General features: G+C 33.3%; 1 protein-coding gene across 2 annotated transcripts in view; it reads left to right on the forward strand.

The window, feature by feature from the left end:
• Positions 1–27,711, forward strand: part of LOC130897810 (uncharacterized) — a 109,587-nt gene that overhangs the window by 49,208 nt on the left and 32,668 nt on the right. For both annotated transcript variants that reach the window (XM_057806724.1, XM_057806725.1), the window contains exon 3: positions 26,708–26,779. In XM_057806724.1, the coding sequence (XP_057662707.1) occupies positions 26,708–26,779 (72 nt within the window). The remainder of the gene's footprint in view (positions 1–26,707; positions 26,780–27,711) is intronic.

Here is a 27,711-nt window from a genome sequence, read left to right on the forward strand (position 1 = left end):
GACTAAACCAACCTGTCTACACTCGTTTAGTTGCCGGAAAGCATTGGTGGGAAAAACTACTTGCTCCAGTAAATAGAAGTTGTTTCTATTCAATTGACTAGACAATTTACTAAATTAGGGACTTGCGCAAGTACTAAATCAAGTTGTTTTCACCATACAAGTAACTAAATTTAGCCACTCGATTTAGTAACTTGCTTTAGCTACTTGGTACGTGTAAACTCGGCTTAAAGTCAGACTGAATTGTATAATTTTGGTTTGGTTAATTTATATAAAAAATATTGATGACTAATCATCGAATATTCTATTGAACGTTTTGTCAATCTATAATTCTTTCACTTAGATGAATTGACAAAATTAGAAATAATTTGTTTAATCTTACATACTCTAATAATATTTCATTAATATAATTTGTTTATTTTACTGTAAAGAGATTCAGATAGAATCTGTTTAGTCTATCTTAAAGAGGTTCATACCTTGCATCTGAATCACGTATATCGTAAATATATCAGTACTTGTAATATACATTTACGCAACATCTATGAAATGATTCAAATATGCGTGCCACCATTTTGAATAAGACCATGATTAACAGAATATCTTAGCATGAAATCCGGTTCGCATTATTCCAGTTCAGTAATTCAGCGAGTTAATCCAGTCCAGTGCTGAATTGGATCATTTCAGAGTGAAATTGGTAAAAACTAAAAAGAAAAATGTTGATTTGGGTAAGAAATTTGATGAGTAAAAGAAATGAAAAAGGAGGCTTGAATGAAAAATAAGCCGTTATTCCAGTCAACTGGACTGGATTGATCACTAGAATGAAATGCTTTGAATTTTTTTTGTTCCCAGTTCAACCTGATACAGCTACTTGCTCGCTTCCTTCACTATCCTATTCCTCTTCTCTTGCATTCCATGTTATTCCCAGCGTGTTTTACGTCGACCTTTTATATCTCTTCATCGTATATGTTCAAACCATTTATTCCTTTGGATCTTTACTACTATCATCCTCTTTCACCTCGTTGTTAATCTTGTGATTCATTAATCTTCTTAGGTATCTTCCGAAGATTTTAACCGGTATCAGTGTCTTTCTTAAGATCTTTCTCTCCAATAATTTGTGTTCGTACTATTTAGTCTTCAAAAACTTTGTATACCTTCATTATACTCTATTTGACACTCTGATTCTCTCCGCCACTTCTGCTTCTATTATTTGCATTTTATATTGTCACACCCAAATACTTGAAATAATTTAGTTATGGGAATTGGTATCCTCCCAAAATGATCTCACTCTCATTATTTGTCCTTCTCTTATTTACCAACTTTTAATCGCACAAATATTTAGTTGTCTGTCAGAATTAAAAGGGATTGCGCATATTAGGATGTATTGATATCTAGTTAGCCTAGACCAGTTCCATGTATAAACAAAATATTGCGTTACCATAGCAACGAACAATAACTTATTAGAAGTGTCAGTGTAAAGTTTGACGTCAAAAAAGTGAACCAGAGTTACGCAATAAATTAAAAGTAAAAAGATGTCCATCGAAATTGTGAAAATCGAAAAATTGGAGTATCGAGCCAGTAAATTTTCCATTGAAGATGATGACCGATCGGCAAGGCCAGCCTGTATTAGTCCCCGAAAATATTGATGCAGTTCATGACATGATTTTATCAGACCCTCGAAATGGACTAAAACGGATATCTGAAGCACTGAATATTTCATATGAACGCGTTCATCATATAGTTCACGTCAATTTGGACATGAGAAAAATTGCTGCACAATGGATCTCCAAATGTTTGAATGTTGACCAAAAGCGTGCAGGTGTAGAAACATCGCGATCGATCTGTGCTCGATTTGAAAACGATGTAGACTTCTTAAACCGAATTGGGTACAATTCCACGATCCAGAAACAAAGCAACAATCGATGGAATGGCGACACTCTGGTTCTCCAAGATCTAAGAAGTTTCGTGTCCAAAAATCTGCTGGAAAAGTTCTTGCTTCAGTTTTTTGGGATTGCCATGGAGTAATCATGATTAATTTTTGGGATAAGGGTAGAACAATAACTGGAAATTACTATTCGACATTACTGACTATTCTACGGGAAAAAATTAAAGAGAAAAGACGCGGAAAGCTATCCAAAGGTGTGTTGTTTTTGCAGAACAACGTCCCTGCACACAAATCTCATGTTGCCATGCAAAAAATTCGTGATTTAGGGTTTGAATTACTAGAACACCCCCCTTATTCACCAGATTTGGCTCCGTCCAACTATCATCTCTGTCCTCAACTGAAAAAAAGTTTAAAAGGTCGTATATTTTCTTCCAACGAGAAGGTAATAAACGTTGTGGAGGTGTGGTTTGCAGAGCAAGAAGAAACATTTTTTTAAAAGGTCTAGAGACGTTGCAGGTTCGCTGTAATAAATGTATCCAATTAAGAGGAGAATATGCTGAGTAATAAAATATGTTTACATTGAAATTTTGTTTGGTTCTATAGTAGGCTAAGAACTTTTCAATATATCCTCGTATACCCAACACGATATTTGTTCGAATAAAAAATCCATATTCATGATTTTCAATTCTATATTCCTAGCATTGTATAGTGCGCAAATACACAACTAAATAGTCGATGTTCTATTTAGAATAGTTGTGTTTTAACGCTTTTGGACGAATCTAAAATTATTAGGATGCTCTCGAAATGACTGGATCTGTCCTCTCTTCAAGTTTCTCTGTAACGTGTGAAATTTACCATGTAGTAAACTGTTGCTGAAAATAGGATGAACAGAGTATCTTCGTTTCCTTTTCCTCTTTTTATCGTCGAAATAAAGAAGAGAACTGACCAGAGCTCTTCGAATAATATTTTTGTACTACTAAGGAACGCATCCTACACAACTAAATAGTTTAATCGAGGAGCAATCATTGACACCCATCGATTTCGACTCAATAGTTGAGTCTATGGAAATTTGTATGTATGCGTTTAGCCTTACCAGAAGTACACGGTCATCAGCATATCCTAATATCCGCGTACTGTTTTGGGATAATGTCTCTTCCACCTCTATCTCATCTATTGAGGCCAATTCCATGTGAGACGATTCCAAATTCTCAGATGTAACGCGTATTAAGACGTGTGAATGCCCCTCTCTTTCCTTTGTATGACAGTCTATGGTTTGGATTTATATTCAATATTGACTCGAAATACACGGTTTTTGTTGATTTCATGAACCCAAAATCTTATTTTTCTCTTGCTGTGCAAAATTACAGCCGCAGCAGCCCATTCTTCTAAAAACTCTAGACGAACTACTATTGCTCTCCATAACATACTCGAAGCTAAAAATTTTCCTGTTTAAAATTATAGAATAAAATGGGGTGTTACAAATTTGTACACAACAATGTACCACATGATCCGAAGTCGCATGGCGTGGGGTGGCGTGGCGTGATGTTAGTGGATTTCGAACTTTACTCCATCTGTTGCGTTATTGGACAGAGTCGTTGAGAGAGCATCTCCCTCCCTAATGCCCCTTTCTATTTGAGAATTACCTTTGTTAGCCCATCTTTCGAGGAAATTTTGGCTCTAGAGCTGTTCATAGTCATTTTTATCAATTCAACAAATTCTCTTTTTGACGTTTCTATTTTCATATTCACATGAAGTTAATACACACTATCCAAATACGATTGTAATAACGAATATTTCCTTACCATGAAAATAATTATCCTCTTGATTATTATTAAGAAAACGTCTGAGCATCCTGTAGAGTGAGACGGAAACTATTAATTACTATGCGAGAAGCAAACATAGACATACATAACCACCGACATTCTTATACAAAATGAGATTAAGATTAGTGAAGTTCTAACAATAGAGTTTATTTTTTTACATGGCTGTCGAATGATTAACTGATATTTTCATGAATGAAAAAATTATAGATAAAAATGTAGAGACTGACTGTTAAAAGTTATGGTAATGAATCAGAACAAGGATGACATAAGAATTTATATTATTAATATGTCGACTTCGCGTCTTCTCGTTGTTCACATATATTAATTTTGTGCTGATGAAGGAGTCTTACGTATTACGACCCCATAGAAATAGCAATTCATCAGTTCCTGTGAGATTTGTTGATTTAATTAATGTGTGAATATTTTTCAGACAACGATCTAAGGTGATGAGAATAATTGTTGGAAGTGTGTTTTTGTTTGTCTTATAGTTTCACACATACTTTTGTGTAGCTGTTTACGCAGGGCAATAGCTTCTAAAATAGTTTTAGTCCATTGACATGTTATAATTTAAGGGCCAAACTGTTGTCTATGTGACTTTTCGTCATAAATCCAAAATTTAAAAAGTTATGAGCAAAAAAGTGAAAATATTTTATAAAAAATTTCCTTTTTTGCGTAAAAACTTTTTTTCTATTGATTTTACAAATTTCATTTGTCCCCAAACGGTAACTCCGACCTTTTCCGCACTGTAGGTGCAAGGCAGTAGAAGAAGAAGTACACTCCTCTTAAAAATTATTTAAGAAATAATAATTTTTTAAGTTCTGTGCTAAAGAAAAAAGTTAGTTATAAATAAGTGAAATCGTAGGGTTTGAAAAAAAATGTTCCAAGATTGGTTTACAATAAAAAAAAAACATAAAAATAAGGTAAACATATTGTTTTGACCGGGTTGTCATGAGCATTGACAAACCCGGTCAACTTTGGAGCGTTGTAACAACATTTTAAATCAATGAAATTTAGAAATATTATGGGGGAAAATCTTTGTGAAGAGATCCTCTACAAAATTGTATTGACGTAATTTTTTGGTAAACTCAGTAGAAAAAAAATTATTACGTTAAATAGGAAATTTGTAGGCAAAGTGATTTGCAACAAATTATGACTCCACAAATTTTTTGTAAGATTAATATTTTCCGAGATATCGCGAAAAACGTGTTTTCGTCCCTTTTTCCAAGATGGCGACGACCCCACAAACGTTGGATTAAGCTTGTATTGACCCCCCCTATATGTTCCATGACCCCCTATAACGTTGGTATATCCGTAGATGTATATCCAGCTAAATGAACTAAATAACGTATATATGAATTACACAATGTTTTTATCATTCTAACTGACTTTCGTTGAAGCATGTGATGTGTGAGCATGGGCGTAGATCGCCCTAGATGGACCTTGTATCAAAATTCCAACCTAATTGCAGAGAAACCAAAATGGAGAATTCAATTTCTAATAAACAAACAGAAGCACTGGTATTTAATAAAATAAAAACGATAAATGCTCTTAGGAGCTATATAGCAAAACAATTGAAATCAAAGAAACGTTCTCAGTTGGTCGAGATATTTGGCCTCTACAGATAATAGAGATAAATCTGAAAGCTGTTCTTGTCCCATAGAGGTCTTCTGCTCTTCTGCTGTGTAGACCAGCATTCTGAAGGTGTCGTCTTATTGATCTATCAGAGATATTTACATTTCGGACTTCTCGTAAAAGGCTGTTGAGCTCGATACTTGTCATTGACAGATTTCTTAATGAATTTAATTGCAAAAACGGTCATCTCGAGGAGTTAAAACTGAAGGAGGTCCTTGTCCAGGCCTCCTAGAATGTGAACTGGTCTCTCGAAATCTTTGCATCAATCTGCCAATGGTTGTGTGCTGTACGCCAAACAGATTTGTCACTTCACGATAACTTTGACCCTGTCCAACTAACTCGGTTTTTCTTTCAGCTTCGCGTTCACTTAACGCGAAATTCATTTTTTATTTAACTAGTCTCGACTTTAACACACCTTGATTGACTTAAATTACTGCTGTCCCTCAGTTGGTACAACAATAGAATGACAGAAACATTAAAATATACAAAAAATTAAAATTTTAAAAAACTAAAAAAACAGTTATTTCGTAATAAGAAATTTTGCTACATTTTATCAATAACATTTAAGGTACTTTAACTTTTTGTGAAATAAAAAAAAAGAAATCCAAAAGATTCACATTTCAGGTTTTGATATTTAAAAAAAGGGTGGTGCATTATTTATGGCCACGAGTTTATGTGTAATAAAATATCTATCGATCTTGAAAATTAGCAGCGCTGTTATCAATAACATTTTTATACAAAATAAGCTCATGAGTGCTTATGTGGCACTGGAAAATCAAATATATATATCGTATCAACGTATAATTACAGGGATTTAACAATTGGAAGAGCTCTACTAGATCTAAATATAGAAAAATTCAAATAAGCCGAAAAGCAACAGGTGAAGGATCACCATCCAACTTGAAATTAGAAGATAGGGGTGTACCTCTTTGGGTAAGGGCTACAGTCACTTGATTTGAAAGTGTTGTAGAAGCTGGACCAAGCAGAGTCAGTAGATTATATTATTGAATATAAAGCTCAACAGAAAAGGATTTCTAATCGATTCACATTGACAATATAGAAAATAGTAGTGTTGAGAACAAAAATAGATTCAAAATGATATTAAAAGAAAACCTAGATGATTACTTCCTTTAAGTGACTTAACAAATAATGTATTGGGGGCAATTGAAAAGACATAAAACTAAATAGAGATATTGCTGTTTCAATTTTAAAAATTAGCCAAAACTTATAAATACATAGAGTTAGGAGTTTGATATTGATTGATTGATTGAATTTAGGAATTCCATATAAGTTCGAAGATCCAAACTTTAATGTAGATAAATTCATTTTAAAATTACAATAAATTGTTTATATAACTTGTTCTAACTGCTCTGCCAACTTCCAATATTTCATTGTACTAACTAACAGTGACAAAATACTCATAAAATTGACTGTTTTGGTCATTTTAACAGCAAACAGCAATAGTAACATTTTTTTCATAAGAAATGATAATCGCAAATACATGGTTTCAATTAGATGAAAGACGATTGTATACATGGAAAGGTCCAGGAGATAACCCACTTCATATAATTAGAAACCAGGTTGACTATACCCTAATAAATGGTGTTTGGAAAGTAACAACATATCCTGGCGCAGACATTGCAAAGGATCACAATCCTCTGATAGCCGATATTAAAATTAAACTCAAAAAAGTCCAAAAGAGTCGAATAAGAATTAAAACTGAAGTTGACAGTTCAAAAATCTGGAACACTTTCAAAAATCACATTTCCAAAAAACACATTAAAACGAATACAAGACACAAAAAACAACATTGGATGACGGACGAAATCCTAGATTTGATGAAGCAAAGATGACGACAAAAAAATATTAATAAAAAATATAAACAGATACAGAAAATAAACAAACAAAAAATAAGAGTGGCCAAAGAAAATTGAATGAAAGATATATGTATTGAAATGGAAGAGTTACAAGACAAACATGACACGTTCAATATGTTTAAAAAAGTCAGAGAAGTAGCTAGCCTATACAACAAGAAGACTCCTCATACCTTCAAGGGATTTAAAAGGAAAAATAATCATAGATGAAGAAGAAATTCAATCAACTTGATATGTGTATATCAAAGGATTGTATAATGACTCTAGATCAGAAGAACAAATGGCATTTGATGAAGAAGAAGGACCAGAAATACTAAAATCAGAAGTTGGACCTAAAAACATTTCAACAGACATGCTAAAGCTTATAAATGAAGAAAACATAGGAATATTAGTTAAACTCTTCAAACATGTTTATTCAACCGCTGAAATTCCAGAAGATTGGTTAAAATATGAATTCATAACTTTGCCAAAAAAATAACGTCCAAAACACTGTAGCGACTATAGACTGATAAGTCTTATGAGTCACATTATAAAAATATTCTTAAGAATGATCCACGCTAGAATCAGAAATAAGTGCGAAGATCAAGACGAAACTCGATTCGGGTTCAGAAATGGGTTGGGACCACGAGAAGCACTTTTTGTACTGAATATATTACTACAAAAATGCTGGGACCAACGGAAAGATTTTTGCAGTCTTTATCGATTACGAAAAGGCATTCAATCGAGTACAAAACGACAAGTTAATAAATATATTAAGGGAAAAAGGAGTTGATAGTTCCGACGTAAGAATTATCGAAAAATTATAACAGAAAATCGACAGAAGAACGCAAAATCTTAAGAGGAGTCACTCAATGTTGCATACTCTCACCATTTCTGTTTAATTTGTATTCAGATAACTTTGTGTCTAACTTTAAGCAAGTTAGACACAACTTATCATATGGAGTAGAAATTAACGGTAAACTTATAAATACAATTAGGCCAAGCAACGGGGCAGCCTGTATATAGGGTTTCGTGACACAAATCTTAACAGGTAGCGAGTGGTGCCAATCGATAGAGTAAGTTGCCCCCATCAAAACAGTATACTTTTAAACTCGAGAAAATCGCGCGTTTGTTTGTTATTAACAAAAAACTGTAAATTTTCGGACTTTTTTTGGTTTTTTATTTATAAATCCGAAAGATTTGTAGGAATCGTTATGGTTGTAATACAAAAGTTGTAGAGAATTGGATAACGAAGAAAATGAGCTGTCGCGCGACTTCGTAGCTTGATTAGAAGCTGAGAAAACCCGGAAAAACTGGAAAATTCTCTCTTTTTTTTAAAAATTCATATCTCCGTCAATTTTTGACGTGGAGAGCCGAAACTTCGCAGAATGATAGAAGAACATATGCGCTTTATGCATGCAAAACCCTGTAACTGTGCGATTATTAGTTTTGCCGTAACGGTTGTTTAAACAAATTAACGCGAAATTTTCCCGAGTCTCCTAGTGACACACGGATCGTTTAAATTCAATTTTGAAAACGGATTTCGAAAGAATGCGACCTCAGCTACACAATGTATATTCTGATTTTTCGAAAAAAAAAAGAAAAACTGTTTTAAATCCGACGTCAAAGATGACCGTTTTTCTTCGCGCGCCGCGAAATAGTCGAAGAGTGGGGGGAGCAGAGGCGGAGGAGAGCAGCGCATATATAGTAATAGCTGCGCGCTGCTTGTAGCATGCCGCCTCATTCGTTTTTAATCTTAGAATTTCTTTGCTATTATTTCATAAATCTCACTGATTTTTTTTACGATTGTAGCTATTACTATAAATGCGCTGCTCTCCTCCGCCGCTGCTCCCCCCACTCTTCGACTATTTCGCGGCGCGCGAAGAAAAACGGTCATCTTTGACGTCGGATTTAAAACAGTTTTTCTTTTTTTTTTTCGAAAAATCAGAATATACATTGTGTAGCTGAGGTCGCATTCTTTCGAAATCCGTTTTCAAAATTGAATTTAAACGATCCGTGTGTCACTAGGAGACTCGGGAAAATTTCGCGTTAATTTGTTTAAACAACCGTTACGGCAAAACTAATAATCGCACAGTTACAGGGTTTTGCATGCATAAAGCGCATATGTTCTTCTATCATTCTGCGAAGTTTCGGCTCTCCACGTCAAAAATTGACGGAGATATGAATTTTTTAAAAAAAGAGAGAATTTTCCAGTTTTTCCGGGTTTTCTCAGCTTCTAATCAAGCTACGAAGTCGCGCGACAGCTCATTTTCTTCGTTATCCAATTCTCTACAACTTTCGTATTACAACCATAACGATTCCTACAAATCTTTCGGATTTATAAATAAAAAACCAAAAAAAGTCCGAAAATTTACAGTTTTTTGTTAATAACAAACAAACGCGCGATTTTCTCGAGTTTAAAAGTATACTGTTTTGATGGGGGCAACTTACTCTATCGATTGGCACCACTCGCTACCTGTTAAGATTTGTGTCACGAAAAAATCCCCGTTGCTTGGCCTAAATCAGATATGCAGACGATTCAGTTGTACTGTGTGACGACTTGAATGGACTGCAATGCCTTTTAAACGCCATTGACTGAGTGGGAAGAGAGATGGGTCTAAACATTAACTGTTCTAAAACAAAATATATGGTATTTAGTCGCTTGCTGTACCAGGACACACAGCTACAGGTAAATGGACAAACGATTCAAAGAGTGTCCAGTTTCAAATATTTTGGTTGCTACATTACTGAATAACTGGATCCCGATAAGGAAATAAAATGTAGAATTGAAGTAGCTTGTACAACATTTTTTAAAATGAGATCACTCTTCTCTAATGATAATTTAAAATTTCAACTCCGGAAACGGATGATCAAATGTTACATATGGAAAGTTCTCTTATATGGTGTCGAATCATGGACTTTGAAAATATCTACCATGAATCGCTTAGAGGTTTTTGAAATGTTATATAGACGCATGCTCAAGATACCGTGGACAGCTAAACCAACTAACGATGCAGTTGTTAACAGAGCAAATACAGTTCGCGAGTTGGTGGATAACATTAAATGCAGGAAAATATCTTATTTGGGACACATAATGCGTAGTAACCGGTTTAGTATCCTCTAGTTGATTATGATGGGTAAAGTTGAAGGTCGTAAAGGAATTCAAAGGAAACAAGCCTCTTGGTTGAAGAATATTAGATAATGGACTGGGATAAGAGAAGCGGGAGAGTTATTTAGACTAGCTCAAGATAGAGAGAGTTTTGCCATGCTGATCGCCAACGTCAAGGGGACTTGATACGGCACGCGAAGAGGAAGAAGAAGACTAGTACAATAAATTAAAGAATTTTCCTATAATAATTCCAAAATAATTACCTTAATGTAATAGTAACAAACTTCCAAATTCATAAATTGTTGTGAAAATGTCATTTTTAATCTCTGTCGAAACAGTTAAAAGATGACTTTTACAAAGTAACGCGGTAATTAATAATATTTTCAAAATAATAATTTCATTTTTGATGGAACTTCCAATTCGTAGCAGTATACAATTTAATATTACTTATTATAATTTATGAAAATTAAAATTAAAAGCTGCCAATTTCATCAACATTAGCGATAATTTCATAAAATGATTGCTTGCATTTCAGCAATTTCCAATAATTGACTGATTGAGGTATCTCTTAGTCACTATTGTAGACTGCTTATTTATTTCCGTTTTATTTGCTTCTGAGTCTGCCATCAACGAAGTAGGAGACACAGAAGATGATATATGTGGGAAATCAAATACGATTAACACATGAATTATCAACATTTTATTGGTTTTTTATTAACATAATTACAATAATTCTGGCATATAAAAATTTATCTTATTCATCAACTGAATAACTTCATCAGGATTGTCATCACGGGGATAATCGTTGAACTTTTCGCGCTATCTATTCAGTGATTTAACCTACTACACCATCACTTGTAGATGGATAATTTGGATCATCAAACGGATTGATTAATCACTATCATCATTACTACTATCTATAATACTATCAAATGGTGTTCTAATGAAAGAACAAGCATTATCCATAGCTTCTTCATTATTGTCTTCATCCACCGCTCTCTTAAAAATTCTTTCAGCAACAGAGACATTTTAAGAATAGTATTACTGTTAATATCTCCGTGAGATAGAGTTTCGTTATTGAGAATTCATTTTCAATAATAGCATCCCTTTCAGTGGGGTGACCAATGGATAGGAATATAATAGACTAAAACCCGAAAATAATGGGATCAGGATGATCATTACAACAACAAACAAATAAAGAGATCTATTAAGTAAAACTGTTTTCTCACGGCTTAATCGCTCACCTCTTCGGCTAATTTTTTAATATCACTAGGTTTAGACTTATTTTGGCCCATAAATTCTCGCATTTCATTTCTTATGTCTCCAATTTCGTTTAACGATTTATTTACGTTCGTTAATTCCAAGACGATAGTATCCAAAGTATCTTTTGCTAGGTTCCTAATTTCATTTGTGTTTATTTGAGAAACCTTCAAAAAATATAATAACAATTGGTAATATCGAATAAAAAACGCAATGAAAACTTACATTTCTAATAAAGTCGTTAGCTTTACTTTCTTTATTCCGTAAAGCAATTTCAGTGTCGTTGGCATTTCTAATGGCAGTAGCAGCTTGCTGCTTGGCACCGTTAGCACAAGTTATCGAATTACCACAACCATTTTCACAATCTGCTCCTCCACAAATTGAATCACAAGGATCTCCACGTCCATCGCATACTAAATTGTTCAATTCAGGTATTTGGCTATTTAATTCGTCCAACTTTCTAGAAAGATTTCTCAATACTTCTTCATTATCTTCTCTTTATTTGCATTATACCAAAGAATTTCTGTTGAAATATTGATATACTCAATTTGCTATGTTGATGATGATCACTTCCACTGTTAATTGTACAGCCATCAACTACACTACGATTTATCATTTTTAATGATTATCACAACATCCAATTATTTTACAACCATTAAACTTTTAAAACTTGTGCGTGCAGATCGTCGAATGAGTATCCGGATGATTACCGAGGCTGTAAACGCCGATAAAAAAATGATTAGAAAAATTTCACACGAGGAATTACACATGACAAAAGTCTGTGCGAAGCTGGTGCCAAAAATCTTACTCCTGACTAAAAGATCATGCGTCAACGGGTCTGCTCTCAGATTTCCTTGAAAGGTTAGAGAAAGATCTGCTTTGGAAGGGACCCAATTTGAGTCGATGGAAGCAGTAAAGCAACAAACTGCACAGCTCCTAAAGGCTTTCACTAACGAAGATTTCCAGCACTGCTTCGATCAATGAAAAAAACGCATGGAAAGATGTGTGTTGAGGGTAGGGGAGTATATTAAAAGATAGCATTAGAATGTAGATTTATTTTTATAATAAAACCCTTTTTCGTAACTAGTCTCGTTATTTAATAGCCAGACCTCGTATTCACGAAAATCATCTATCTTCAGTTTACCGTGCCATAACTGCGAAAACTGAATAACTAGCATTATTCTTCTTATCTAGTTTCCGTGATCTGATTGTAGTTATAATTTCAAACCGTAAAACTAACCTCACTATTTTTCTTAAATTTTCGTTTTATGCAATTTATCTGTGGACAACAATAACCACATTTAAGGAAACTGTTTCTGCTTATCCTTTATTAAAACTAATTTTAGTTCCTATCATTAATTACCAATAAACTGAATAATTATAATTGTTATAATATCGTTTCCAATCGATAGACATTTTGACACACTTTTAAGCTAGTTTTTAATAACAATCACGTGCCATTAAAGTTTTCAAACTTTCCTTTCTCAGTTTCCCACGCTGCATTTTGAAAAATATCTGTGAGACGTATTCAATAAAACAAAATATGTTAATTTTAACGTTGCAGAGTCAGGTTGGGCTTTTAAATAATTTGTTTTTATATGATGAAGTATTATCTCTTGATCTACATACTTTGTAGATGTTTTACTGGTATTTAAATTAGTCGGTAACAAATAGGTATATTTTGTTATAATCATAGGTGTGTGTTGAAATGATCGACGTATATATCTATTTGTCCAACGTTACTTTCATAATTTTATCATAAAAAGTGGAATAAATGGATTTAATAGTCTATACTTGTATTTGCATACAGCATCCCAACAAAAATTACTGTGGAAATTTCTTAAAAAGTGTACAATTTGTACATTATGTTTTACACTCCACATGAGATTTGTCTACTTAGAACATGAGGGCTTAGGTCTATCCTTACGTGGCACGGCCAATGGTTTGAAGACATTTCTGATCTTCTATTGTCTTCCTTAATTGTTGATGTCTTAGATGCTTTAGTCATAATATCGAAATGAAATCAATGTGGTCTGTAACTTCACTGTGTTTAGGCTTGGAGTTGGTAGTGTTTATTATAGTCATATCTATTTTTTTCACTATTACTCTATCAACAATCTCAGCTTCTATTAAAATATGATAGCCTGAAATTTGCTCATCCACTTCTACAAGTCAATATTCTACAATGTAACATCACTTTCACCACCAGATTTTCTAGATTCATGTAAACACTAACTAGTCTGGCATCCATTTCTTTTCCCCTGAGGCGTATTAACAATAAGCAAAGTTAACTCTGGTCGACTAAAGGTTTAGGTATATCTACAAAGAACATGCGATCTTTATCTCACCTAAGGAAATTCTCGGATAGTGTCTTCTTCAAAAATTACGTGAAACTATACAGAAAAATTATCATGAGGCAATAAAATCTGCCAAAGATATTAATTATAATAGAAGACTAGCAAATTCTTGTGATGTTTCTAAAGAAACAAGGTACCTGATAACATTGATAAATACTTTGTATATCAAATTCTATAATTCCTTCTCATGATCCGTTTTCATATCTCCCTCATGCTAATGTTAACAATTTCTTCTTTATGCCCGTAGTTTTAGCAAAGCTCCGCAGTACAATTAATGACTTCAAAAATAAATAGTAATCTGGAACTGATGGACTTACATCAAAAATGTTTTCGAGTGTGCACATTAAATCACCTTACCACTTAGTTATTAACGTTTCATTTCACTTTTCACAATTGCCTTAAGGCGGTTATAATTATACCTCTGCATAAAGAAAGAGATAAAAATAAAGCCTCAAATTATCGCCCAATTGCACTCCTTCCCACGTTATCTAAGATCATAGAAAGATTGGTCGAAAAGAGGCATTTATCATTTCTGTTTAAATATAAAAAACTTACTACCTATCAATTTGGGTTTTTAAGTAACAAATACACAAATGATGTTATATCCTCCCTCCTAAAAACAACAACTTTTTGTGATTTTTCTAAGGTTTTCGATTGTGTTAATCGTAATATTTTAAGTAACAAATTGCAGTACTATGATTTTTGGGGAACACCGCACGCACCCCACCAACAGAAGTTAGTTTGTAAGGGTTGATACAACGATGTCATCTTGCAAACTAATAGAATTTGGAGTGCCCCAAGGCTCAGTACTAGGCCCTATTTTGTTTCTTCTGTTTATAAACGACATCGTCTATCTAGATATCAGTGGAACAATATCGATTTTCAGAAGGTACTAGTTTCTCTTGGAGGAACCCTTATCTCATGGGACTTCATAGGACTATATTTAGACGTAACCTAACCTAGTGACCTAATCACCCTTAATTATGGTTCGATTCTAATCTTCTCTGTTTTAACTTTTCTAAAACTGTTTTATCATATAAAAATACACTGCTGTCTTTTTTATTAAATAACACCACCATTGACGTCGTTGAATCTGTAAAATTCTTGTTGTGGACAATTCCTTGAAATGGATGTTACATATTGCCGCCTTATCTAAAAAAATAAGTTCCTTCTGTTTTGCGCGGAGATCAGTTTCCAAAGAACTGAACTTATCCACCTCCTTAACAGTTTATTATGCCTCTATTGAGTCGCATCTTCGATATGCCCTTCCTTTCTGGGGTACGTGTGGTGCGACTCAATTTGAGCGAATCTTCAAACTTCAAAAGAGAGCTGTTAGATATTTACTCGGACTAAACAGCAGAGCTCACTGCAGGGACTTCTAAATCTAAAATATTAAAAATTCTGACTCATCCTTTCTGTGAATCCTTTTGCCTAATTCGTAAGCACTCTTCTCCACTTTCAGAGAGGTCGTTGCATGGCTGACCACTTAGTCTCTCGTAAAGTAGACTGTTGTGTACAGTAGTGTCTGATTCATCATCATTATTTAAATTTTTTCCTATGAGCTAAACAACGTTGAAAATTTTAATCCTTTCATCTCACTGCAAAATTGTCCATCAATAATCAGATTCTGCAACTGGTTCCTTGACTTGAAATAATTTTATTTATAACCTTCGTTTCATATAGGCGTTTAACTGTGTATAAGACGCCTAGATCTAAAGACAGGATTAGAAATTATCTCCAAATAATTTCATGTTGTGAGATTTTAAAGGTGATGAGTAAATGTATATAAACGTGGTATGTAGATAAATCAAAATGCACCTCAATGACCAATCAGGAATGAATCAGACGAAGTGGTGACTTTGCAGATGGATAACACACAGTTGATAAAGAAAGTAGCTTTTCTAGACTTCTGTAGTAATCTTAAATCAAAAATTTCATTCATATCAAATATGGTTGCTACAAAATCAAGATGCTCATGGTTTAAATTCTGTGAAATTTTTACAGAACTGATACCTTATATTGCTAATCTGCCATACATGTTGTTAAAGTAGATGCATCTTTTATTGAAATGGTGAGGTAAAGAGACACAATTACGGGCCTTGGAGTGAAACAAATTTACTATTATTTGTGGAAAATCGTAACCAAAAGTCTCAACAATTAAATGTTTGAGCTGGTATTGTACATGACCACATTGTAGGGCAGTTATTTATTCCTACTTAGCGATAACCATCACCTAAATTTTGTGAACGATAATTTTTAAATTAGTATGGCGATACTTTTTCTGCACAGGTCTTTCAAATTGTGAAAAATAACTTTCCTAGTCTATTAATTGGTAGACCATTCTACCAATGTATAAAATTTTTACACTTCATATTATCGAGGTAGTTTTAAATATGTTCATTGAATCATAAAGAATAATTTTTTAGTGTTAAAATTTTTGAATTAATGTGATTATACAACAAAATTACTTACCCCGTTGATAAAAACTTCATACAATTTGACTGCACTATAAATTAAATTCATATAAACGTCGATCTTCACCGTTCGCTACTACAAATCGAATGCAAAAGCGTTTTTGAAATGCATAGTAGACTATTTCTTTGATCATGAAAATGAACCTACATACAGTCATCTTCGTTCCACAGTTTTTGGAAAAAATTACATAGTTACGCTGCTTCAAGAAACTTACTCGCCTGACTTGACCCCATGTGATTTTTCTTAATTCCACGAATGAAGAAAGAGAAAAAACTGAGAGGGAACTGCGAGCCATATCTACAGATGAGTACAAAAAATATTTTGAACAGTATAAGCGCCGGAGGAATTAATGTAGATATAATGGAGAATCTTTTGAAGGAGACGACGTTGTTCTGTAAAAAAACTAAGATTAAATATTTTTAAAAAATCATTCCGGTTATTTTGGTCCTCTCTCGTGAGTCATAGCAGGTAAAAAAAATCAAATATGACTATATAGTAAATTACTTTTAATGATTGCTTATTGAAATCCAAAAATCTTTAATATAATTTATTTCAAGGTTTGTAAATGTTTGATACAATATTGAATTGAGATAAACATTTCTCACAACATATTTTAAAGATCAAATATGGTATTTGAAATTTTTAGAAAACGTAAAGTTTATTAATACCGTAAATCTCAAAAAGGTTATATGTTCTACTTCTTTTGTATTACTTTTACTTCCTATTATTTTCTCTTCTAAATACTAAACTACATCTGCACCATAATTTTAATTTGAACAAATGTTCAATTATTATCCATAGTTCTATTTTATAATATTACGATAGGACTACAAATATACAATATACGAGTCGATGATTATTATAGTAAGGAGCTAAAGACAGTGGCGTAGCGTGGACTAATATTGATGTGGGCAAAGTCCTTTCAGCGAGACTACCAAACATGCTTTTAATACGACATGTCTACTCATGATAGTGGAAAAATACCAATGAACGTTGTGACAATATTAAAAAGCATAAAGATTGGAAAAAAAGGTTTTATTTTATGAGTTGAGTGATTTTATTTCTTATAGAATTAACATTCTTCGGCTTTTTGCTTTACTGAAGTCCTTTTCTATGGAAGCTTATAGACACAGTCAACATTAATTCTAATAGCATTGTAAGAGGTTTTTCTTAAAGCTCATAAGATTCTATGTTGTCTTTGCTTTCTCTTGAAGTACTAGACCCAAATCATTACAGTGATTCAAAAGCTAGATATGTATGTGGCAAATATTTTAAACGATTTATGTCGTACAAGAATCTAGAATTGCTTTAATATTTTCAGTGAATACAGTGATTCTTTTGTTAATATCTTCTATGACGGTATCAACCATTATGATAAAAAATTCCATTCTGAATATACATTTACAGCTTCATAGTTAAACGTTTCCTTTTTTGTGAAGCCTTTTATCTTTAACGCTTTAAAAAATAGCAGTCGAATGTTTTTAATAAGAAATTTATAATTTCGTCCATTTTTATGTTTTTATACGAAAACAGAAAAATTGAAGATTTACAAATAGTCCAGTGAAATGCTACAAAATTAGGCCTTACCTTGCGTTTGTTTGAGGGCGTAATTTTATTTTACCGATGTGTGGGAGGGTCAAGGAAAGCTTAACCCCAAGTTTGTGGGGTCGCAACCCTAGTCCCGCGGCCGCCATCTTAGGAATAAAGGTGCAAACACACATCTAAACTCAAAAATAAAAGAGTTATTTTGCATTTTATCAAAAAATTACAGAACATATATTTTGTTGCAGTATTTTTTGCAATTAGATGCATTTATGGAGGCTTGAGAGCGATCAAAAGTTGATACGGTGCGTAAATACTGATTAAAATCAGATACAAAGCAAACATTTGCAAACATTTCATATTTTTTTTTAATTTTTTATACATATTTTTTATCATTTATTACAACATTATAATAATGTGGCGTAATTATTATCAACTCTTTTCCCCGCCATCTATGAGGTAAAGTCTCATAGTGGCGTTTTTGAGGTATCCTCGGAGAACTTCTGGATGAGACAATCTTAGATAGTATTATATTCATTAAAAGTTTGTTTTCCAGCTATTCGTGTCAACTTCTTTTGGATGGTCCAGACTTTGATTTTGGATCTAATTCAGGTCAGTAAATGAAAGTTTGCGGAACGACGGGATTTAAAATGGAAGTTAAGGTTGGTAATTTGTCTTCGATATCATTCTCTTCTATTAATTTGGATATTTCCATAATGTTGCAGCAAGTTTCTCGAGAACAATGGAAACATACTGCAGAGCATTTAAGTACTACTTTTCTGCAGCTACAAATACTTCCACTGTTTTCCCTGCATTTGCATATTATAAACTTCATGAGGTCAGGATCTGCTGGGGGCTTGGAAGTGCCATGCTTTCCCCTGCCCCAATCTTCATTATGACTGTTTTTCCCGAGCCATGACTGGACCTGGTGATATAATCGGAGTCTGCGAAAGCGTGCTGCATCCTGTGTTGGAGGAAGCGATGATACGCTAAAGTACATTTTTGTTACTGCTTAGGTGAATCTGAAATTTTAATTTGCCCATGTTATAAGCTGCTCATATTGTGTCACATCCTGAGAAAGCATGGAGAAACAGTAAATTATAGCTATAAAATATGCATATCTAATACCTGAAAAACCTTATAGCTGATTATATAGGTTATTTTCTGCTTATTGCTGTAGGTAAGATAAGAATGTCAATGTCTTCTGCTAAAATGGTTACTGAATCATAGCGTTGACATGCAGTAAGTGCAGAATATACGATGACTGTATTTACATCGGATTAGCCTGATCAACATTAAATGTCCTATCAGAAATTATTTTAGAAAATACGAATATTTTAGGCTCTATGGCAAGGTCAAGGGACAACAATAAATATGTCACATTATGATAAATGTTAAAAAAAAATAAAAATAATATGAAATGTCTGCAAATGTTGGCTTTTTACCTGATTTTAATGAATATTTACACGCCGATATGTTCACTTATTTTTGTTAATAAATAAAATTGTAGATAAAGCGATTTGCTACAATTTATGTCTTAACAAATTTTTTGTGTGATTGGCAGTTTCAAAGATATAGTGAAAAAGGCGTTTCTACCTTCTTTCCTAAGATGGTGGACGCGGGACTAGGGTTGCGACCCCACAAACTCGGAGTTAAGCCCCCCTTACATATCTTAAAAGTTTCATCGCGTCTTCAGACAAACGCAGGGTAAGGCCTAAATTTTGTAACATTTCACTGGACTATTAGTAAATCTTTAATTTTTCTATTTTCGTATAAAAACATTAAAATGGACAGCATTATAGATTTCTTATTAAAAACATTAAACTATTATTTTTTTAAGATAAAAAGCTTTACAAAAAAGAAAATGTGTAACTATGAAGCTGTATTAATATTACAACATAAATAGTTTAAAATCTTTGCCAAATATCGAGATTTTGAATCACTGTATTGATTTAGGTCTAGTACTTCAAAATAGAGAAAGCAAGGACGTAGAATCTTTACGAAAAACTACAACTTTTAGTGCCTTATCTACCAAACTCCATTAAAGACGCCAGTCAGATGATTCAATACATAATTACACATCAACTGTACCCCCTACACATCCTAAAAGTTTCGTCGCGTCCATGTAACATTTCACTGGACTATAATGAATAACATATAGCTGCAGGCTGTAGATTATTGTTATTTAGAAAGCCGATGCCACTTGACACAAAAATATTACCACTTGTATGTGCTACTTTGAGAACCATTACCTCAGTAGGAAATGCATCGTGATGCTTCTGTTATAATACGTAAAAGCTAGAAAAGAATATATCAAATTGAATTCATTTAAATGCATTTAAATTTTTAATCAGACCTTGTAAATTTATTAATACTGCTTTTTTATGCACTAAGGTCAAATTTACTGCAACGTTGATTGAAGTTTTTTCACACTTATGTGAACATACGAGGTGTGATGAAAACATTGAGTGTATTATTTTAATAGAGTATCTAAAAAGTATTTACGGATTTTTACAGCAGATGTTGTTGGTGACGGTATATGGAAAACAACCGATTGTGCCCAAATTGATGCATGTTTAACGGGTGGAAATGAGGTTAAGGATTTGTGAAAGTTTTTAAGTATCTGTTAAAAGTTACAAAAATTTGATAATAAATGATGATTTTTCACTAAAGAAAATACTATAACGCTCACAGATATACGGAGATATTTATGGCAAGGATGCTGTAAATCATCGTACCGTGCGTAGTTGGTTTTAACGTTTACATGGTGGAAATTTGGCTGTGGAATTTTACCCTGTTCCAATCGGCTTCTGAATGAAAAATCCAATAAAATACTGCAATTAATCGAGATAGATTAGCGTGTAAGCTATAATAACATAACACTGGAAAGCAGCCATCAAAAATTTGGAATAATTTGAAAAAGGCTGGATGTGGAAAATTCATCACGAAATTTAATTAACCGTTTTGAAGTAATATGATTTTCATCTGCTTTGTCGAGATTTTCTAGAAAATTTTGTAGTAGATTAGATTATTATTACTATTTTAATTAGGTAATTATCCTGTTTTTTTTTGAGACCCCTACTATGCCAATTAAATTCACAGTACAAGGGAACTGAATTTTGAATTCGGGTATCTACCAAAGCACAAACGTTTCCAATCTATATGTTGCAGGTATATTGTAAAGCCGTGACTTTATAATGTTATTAGTAGTATTATAATTATACGGTAGATTGTCAATCACTTCACTTCTTACAATTTAAAGCCTCATTTTATCACGAGGACGTTATGGTAAAATTATAAAGGGAGAAAGAGATTCGTTGGAAAATTTTTAAGTAGGATAAGGGAAATTTGTTAAAGGAGAAAGATTTGCTGGAATTGGTCCTAATGTAGGTGTTGCCCCTCTGCAGGGCTAGGGTTGTGAAGGTTGGTTGCGGTTGTGTTTGCAGTCCTGGATGGAAAGAATGAAAAGCGAACGACCATTGGCCAGAAGAAAATGAAAATAGATCTCTAGTAAGGTAAAAACGATTCTTCTCGGTTTTGGGATTTTTTTGTAAGTTTTTGGTAAGTTTTTTTTGTTTATTTTTTGAAAAATTTAAATGGTAAGGGGGCGGATACAGCTACTGCTGCATTATTCCCTATCGTCGGCCATTTGGTTGATGCACCGGTTCACCAGGTTACAGGGAAACCGCAGAAAACCTGCAACACCGACAATCGACGAAGTGATGTGAAAGGGTTTTATTTTATAGATATGGGAGAGTTGTCAAGGAAGTTGAAGTATATTTCAGGGAGGTCTTCGTATGCTGTTGTTAGCAGCCAGATAGGCGGATAGGTGAGTTTTATCTTGGGCCTTAAGCCGAGGGGCCGCATAAAACGGAACCAGGGTTAGAAGGGTTTCTTTGGCAACGGAATGGTTTGAATCGACTGCTCGCAAGTCAGAAGTTTTTTAAGGAGATAGTTGGGTAAAGTGCTGTAGACGTTTGCTCTATAATCGATTATGGAACGGATGTATGTTTTGTACATATGAAGTAAGGTGAGGGGGTGGGTTGGTCCAAATTTTCCTTTAAGTGTGAGTGAATTTCACTCCCAAATAGACCGCTAAATCTAGGTACCTATATAATGAGGAAAGTTGTCAGTGGGAGTCGTTCAGCGCTCTAATTGCTCAATTTTTTTCCATCTGCTTTTTGCAAAACTATAATATTAATGGCTTCTCCAACAGTGTCTTGTTACTTCTTTTATTAAGTGATTTACTATCACAGTAGTATAATAAAGTCTGTGATTTTTTTGAATATGCCTATCTATTTACTATTCACTCTATGATTGCAAAATTGACATTTGAAACGGACCAGTCAGAGAGCAAGGTTGGTGGAGGTTGAGTTGGCCGGAAACGTTGTTGCAACAGACGAAAGGTAGCAGGCCGTTACGTCACATAATAAATGTTTACGTTTGATTTCTGCCATTTATGCTTTATCTTTATATCCGTTTTTTTTTGGTTGGTTATGCTTTTAAATTTTAATATAATTGAGATTGGAATTGAACACACTGTATACTATTGAATATTTTAGAAGTTCTTTTTCACATTATGGATATATCATCCAAAATGGCCGAACAAAATCCATGTCATTGCTATGTTTACGTCTGTCAACTTTTAACAGATGACGTCACGCATAGATCGAACAACAGATCAGAAACCTTCCAGAATGGCGTTGGTGCAGACAATGGTATGGGTATGGTATTTAATGTAGCAGTTGTAGATGAATTGAAGTATAAGTTTTATATCTTAATTCATTATTCAACATTCCAATAATTTGCGTTGTACAAAAGTGTAATAAGTTGTCCAGGGCGTTAATAATATTTGTCATTTTCTTTAAAATTTACCCTGATGATAATGTAGCGCCATCGTTATTTAACATATTTCAACGGACTTTTCAATTCCACAATAGTGTCCAATGATCATGCGATATTACAGTGACACTAAAACGACGCCATTAAATCGATTGACAATCAATTAAATTATAATATCACTAGTAATTGCGACATATACAAAATAGATTACAATTTGATGCGATTATAAATAATTGGTTTGATTTATCAATGCGACAGAGGCGGAATAAAGGGAAGGGAAGGGAGGAGAAGTTTCAATAAATTTTGTACATTTAGATGGCTATGATTGGATAATTTGGATATTCTTTAATAATTTATGTGCTAATACAAATCTCGTAAGAAGATCTAGTATCAGTAAATTAGCAAAAAGCAAAAAAAAAAACAAAACTGGTGCAGTAAAATATTTATCCAAATCATGACGCAGAAAACTTACATCAACTGAAGAAAAATCTTTGAATGTTTGTGTCATGTTAGAAGTAGATCCACATTTCTTAAGTAGAAAAATTACGAATTTTAGAAAACATACAGTAAAGGCGATTACTATCTTTTAATTCCTGATTATTGGCAGGCTTTGTTTTATAAACGATGTTTTTTAAGTGATTCCATAGGAAATAGTCTAAAGGATTCATGCCGGGTGATCGCGGGGGCAATTCGATAAAACCACGTCTTCAAATCCATCTTCTGCGAAACACATTATTTAGGTATTGTCTCACCAGACACGCACCATCTTGTTGTAGCCCAATATTGTCGTTTAAATGTAATTGAAAATACTTTGGAAATATCCAAGTCAACTTAGGTATAATACTATTTTCCAATAAATCCAAATACGCCGAACCATTTGAGTAATTAATTATTTTGTTGCCTATTATTCCAGCCCATACATTCAGTTTTCCGGGATATTGAGTGTGGGATGTTCATCCATCCAACGAGGATTGTTACGTGACCAGTATCTACAATTATGGCGATTTTCGTTACCATCAATACAAAAAGTGGTCTCATCTCAAAACATAACATTACTTTAAAAATTTGGATCGTTTTGATTTTCCATCATTAGGTCTGCAAACTTTTTTTCAGATAAATGATCCATTGTGACTTTCAATAAACTTCCAACAATAATAATTTATTAAAATGTCAATTTGTTATTGTTGCAGTCACCTAAATGTAGCTATAAAGCCGAAATTATGGCATATTGGTATAGGAAACATTAAATGAAAAATAATAAGTATTTCTTAATGATTTAAAAAGCGAAAAATATACAGGATGATTCATGTGAAATAACAAAGTTCATTATTTTTTCGGAAAAATGACAACAATGTAAATAACACCATAATACCGGCCGTATCACAACACACTTGTACACAAAAATTTATAAAATTGTACAAGCCCTTTCCGAGATAATTGAGGCGTTCCACTCTATACATTTTGATTAATTTAAATTGTTTTGATAAAATATCAATCTATTTTTTTAAAAAGAAACAAAAACAAATATAACTTTGAAATTAGACAAAATATATGTCAGTGGTTTTATTATTTTTAAAAAGTAGAATGAAAACCTCAAGTGAAATACTAAAAAACTTAAAAAAAACTATTGTTGGTCTGTTAACAAATGAATGCTATTCACTAGTAAATTAACTTCAACGGATTCTCAAAGCAACTGCTGAATAGGTAGTTACTTTGGAAAGTCGCGTTAAAACCTGGTTTAGTAGGTAAACACGTAAAGTAAATGGTGGTAATTGTGATTTTAACCACATAAATAATTATATATACACGGACAATCAGTAGTAGACTTTGTTTTTTTGAAATTTACAAGTTAACAAAGTTTGAAGATATAATAATTGAAAGCTAAATATTCTCACGTTTGAAATAACGAACGTGCAGATTAGCAATTGATTCAAATTTTAAAGTACAATAAAACATTTCAAATATATTTACTGAATCACCATTTAAATTATTTGAAAATGAATTATCATTGTTGTTATATTTTTTTCCTTAATCCATCGAATTTAGAGTGAGGAAAGTATATATTTTTGACTTTAAATATATAATTTTTAAATTATTCATCAGATCAAAAAAAATATGCTGTTTGAAAGACAATTCAATATGTTTTCATGTGAATATAAATTTATGAAAACTTATTTCGACTTCCTATGTTTAACATAGTGAAATTAATGCATTAAGCAAATAGAAAGTCTAGCTCATTGCATAAATGTTCTATCGGATCTAGGTCAGGACTGTGTTCTGGCCACTATTTAACCCGAAAACCGACTTCAATGTAATTTTGCACGATTCTGGCGGTGTGCGACCTTGTATTGTCATGCATAAAGTTAAATTCGGCTCTAATCTAGTCGAAATAAGGTACCCCATGAATTGCTAAAATCTCTAGATATATCTATCAGCCATTGAACCTCTTCTTCCGTGAATACGGTCGTTCCTACGAATGAACACCCCAGATCATGCAGGAACCACCTCCATAAGCACTTCGCTCTTCAAAACAGCAATCTCCCTCTTGGTCTTCGGTAAACTTCCCTTCTGGATTCTCATCTGAGAACAGAATTGATCCCCATTGTTCTAACGTCCAATTCAGATGATCCTGTGCAAAACGCAGGCATGCTTGCCAATGAGCTGGTAAGTTTTGGACCAATTACAGGTGTTTTAGGGGTCAGGTTATTTTCCTGTCTTTGTCTTATAATCTACTGACTAATAGTTACTCCTCACACATCACATAGCTATCGTTGCACTTGAACGGCATTAAGGTGACGATTTCTGAATATTGTTGATACAATAAAGCAGTCATCACGGTTGTAAATCGCCGTATGCCTGTTCCAGGTCGCATATGAAAGGATCCAGTCTCTTCCTAACGCTGGAACACTCTTCTAACCGCTGCGCGGATAATATCCAATTGTCTAACAGTTGCTCGCCGACCAAGTCAATTTTCGACTAAAGCAATAACTTAAGTTTAGGTCTGGCGCCGCCACTGGCTGTGTGTTGGGGCATTTTTTTATTTCGGCAATACTAAGTGTCGAACATTATTTTTAGAATCAGTAGTGTAGTAATTATTTCCGACAACTATCCTAATCTAGCTTATTTAATTTCCATCTTCCTATTCGAATATTCGGTATGGCGTCTTTAGCTAACCAATAAATTACTTCATCTCGAGGATGTCCCTTGCTGATGGACAAATACCGTGGATCTGAACCCAATCGCAGGTTGAGCTAGCATTGCAAATGTTACCCTAAATCAAGGGTAATCAAATCACGGCAAATAGGTATGCATTAATTGTTTTATATTCACATTATTTGCCACAGAAGATTTTTAAATAGCATGCCTATGGTAAAACGGATATTGCCGCTCGCCATATGCAACAACCATCCCGGGTATCAAATTTTTGTTTATTGCTCTTTACTTTTATTTTAATATTTTAACACCATTCAAGTGTAATAATTATTAGTGCCTAATAAATTTTAATTATTATCAGGTGGTATTACTCACTAGATTCTGGCAAACATAATTTTCTAACATTGTTCTTTACATCACTTAGACTGCATTTCATCAAGAATCCAATTTACTTTGATGAGTTACCTTGTACGTTCCGACAGGTAAATGGGTTTCTTGTAAACACAAATAGACATTATTTATACTCCTTTATACCACTTTAATGATTATGCATAAATTTTTTTTCAACCTGATTCTCGACGCTGTTTTAGGAATCAGCAAGTAATACCTATTATTATGAACATACTATTTCTATTACGTCATGATTAATCTTGTCTGTATGTTGCGTTTTATGTCGTTATTAATAAATCTATGGAAAATTTTATGTTATGCGATAGTTACATGGTGAATCATTAATATAATAATAATAATAATAATAATAATGTAATTGTTATTTGTTTCAGATCACCTTATCTTGGAAACGGACCCAGAAAAAGGAAAAGGGGAATACGCGTTTGATAATCCTGGTTTTAAAGGTAATTCTTACTACTACTTGAACACATATTCTTGGGGGTATAAGAAGTAACATAGGATACTTTTTATGGAAAATAATTATTTTTTACGAAAAATAAAGCATTATCTGTCAAAAAATATTAAAATCTAACTTCTTTAACGCCATCTAGCGCTCCACGTTACAACTCTGAGTACTGTTTTACCAACGGGCACGTCAATATCCTATGCAAATGACTATTCGTAAAAATTACGAAGTGGGCGACATCTGTTAATTTTCTTTCAAACTTCAATAGAGGTGAACAACAAAGCCTGAATACTAATTAATTTTTTTGTTTTATAAACAATAGAAAGTGTTATTTGAAATTATAGTAAAATAATGTATCTGTTTAAAGTGCTTTTCTGAGATAAAAACAACCACACATCCATAAGGTGCACTTCGAAAACAAAACGTGGTAAAAGTTTAGTGTTACAAATTTACTAGTTGTTAAAATTCTATTCTAGTGCTTTTTGGTAGTTTCGTGTAGATATTCTTCGTCTCCTATTTGCATGAACAAATGTATTTCTAACTACATCATTCAGATTAATTGTTATCTCATGAGGCTGGGAAGTTAGACCTGATGTATGTAGACACAAAATTTTAATGGTTTTTGAATGTGTTCCTTCTAGGTTACATAATACAATATGTCCCGCTTTAAAAACTGCTTCACCTTCTTTTAGTGGTCTGCTTCTGATTCCAATGTGATGTTGAAAAGGATTACTCCATTCTTCATCATTTTTCACAGACTTTTAAACACAAATTTTTGTTCTAACCACCCAAACACATTTAGAATATAACGGAAATTACAAAAATAAAGAAAAACCTACCAAAATCACTAAAAACAATATCAAACACCCTTACAGATAGTTATGTTGTTCACCGCTATAGAAGCCAAATTTAGCGCCATAATGACTTTCG

This window comes from Diorhabda carinulata, chromosome 9 (genome assembly GCF_026250575.1).
Source record: "Diorhabda carinulata isolate Delta chromosome 9, icDioCari1.1, whole genome shotgun sequence".
Taxonomy (NCBI): Eukaryota; Metazoa; Arthropoda; class Insecta; order Coleoptera; family Chrysomelidae; genus Diorhabda; species Diorhabda carinulata.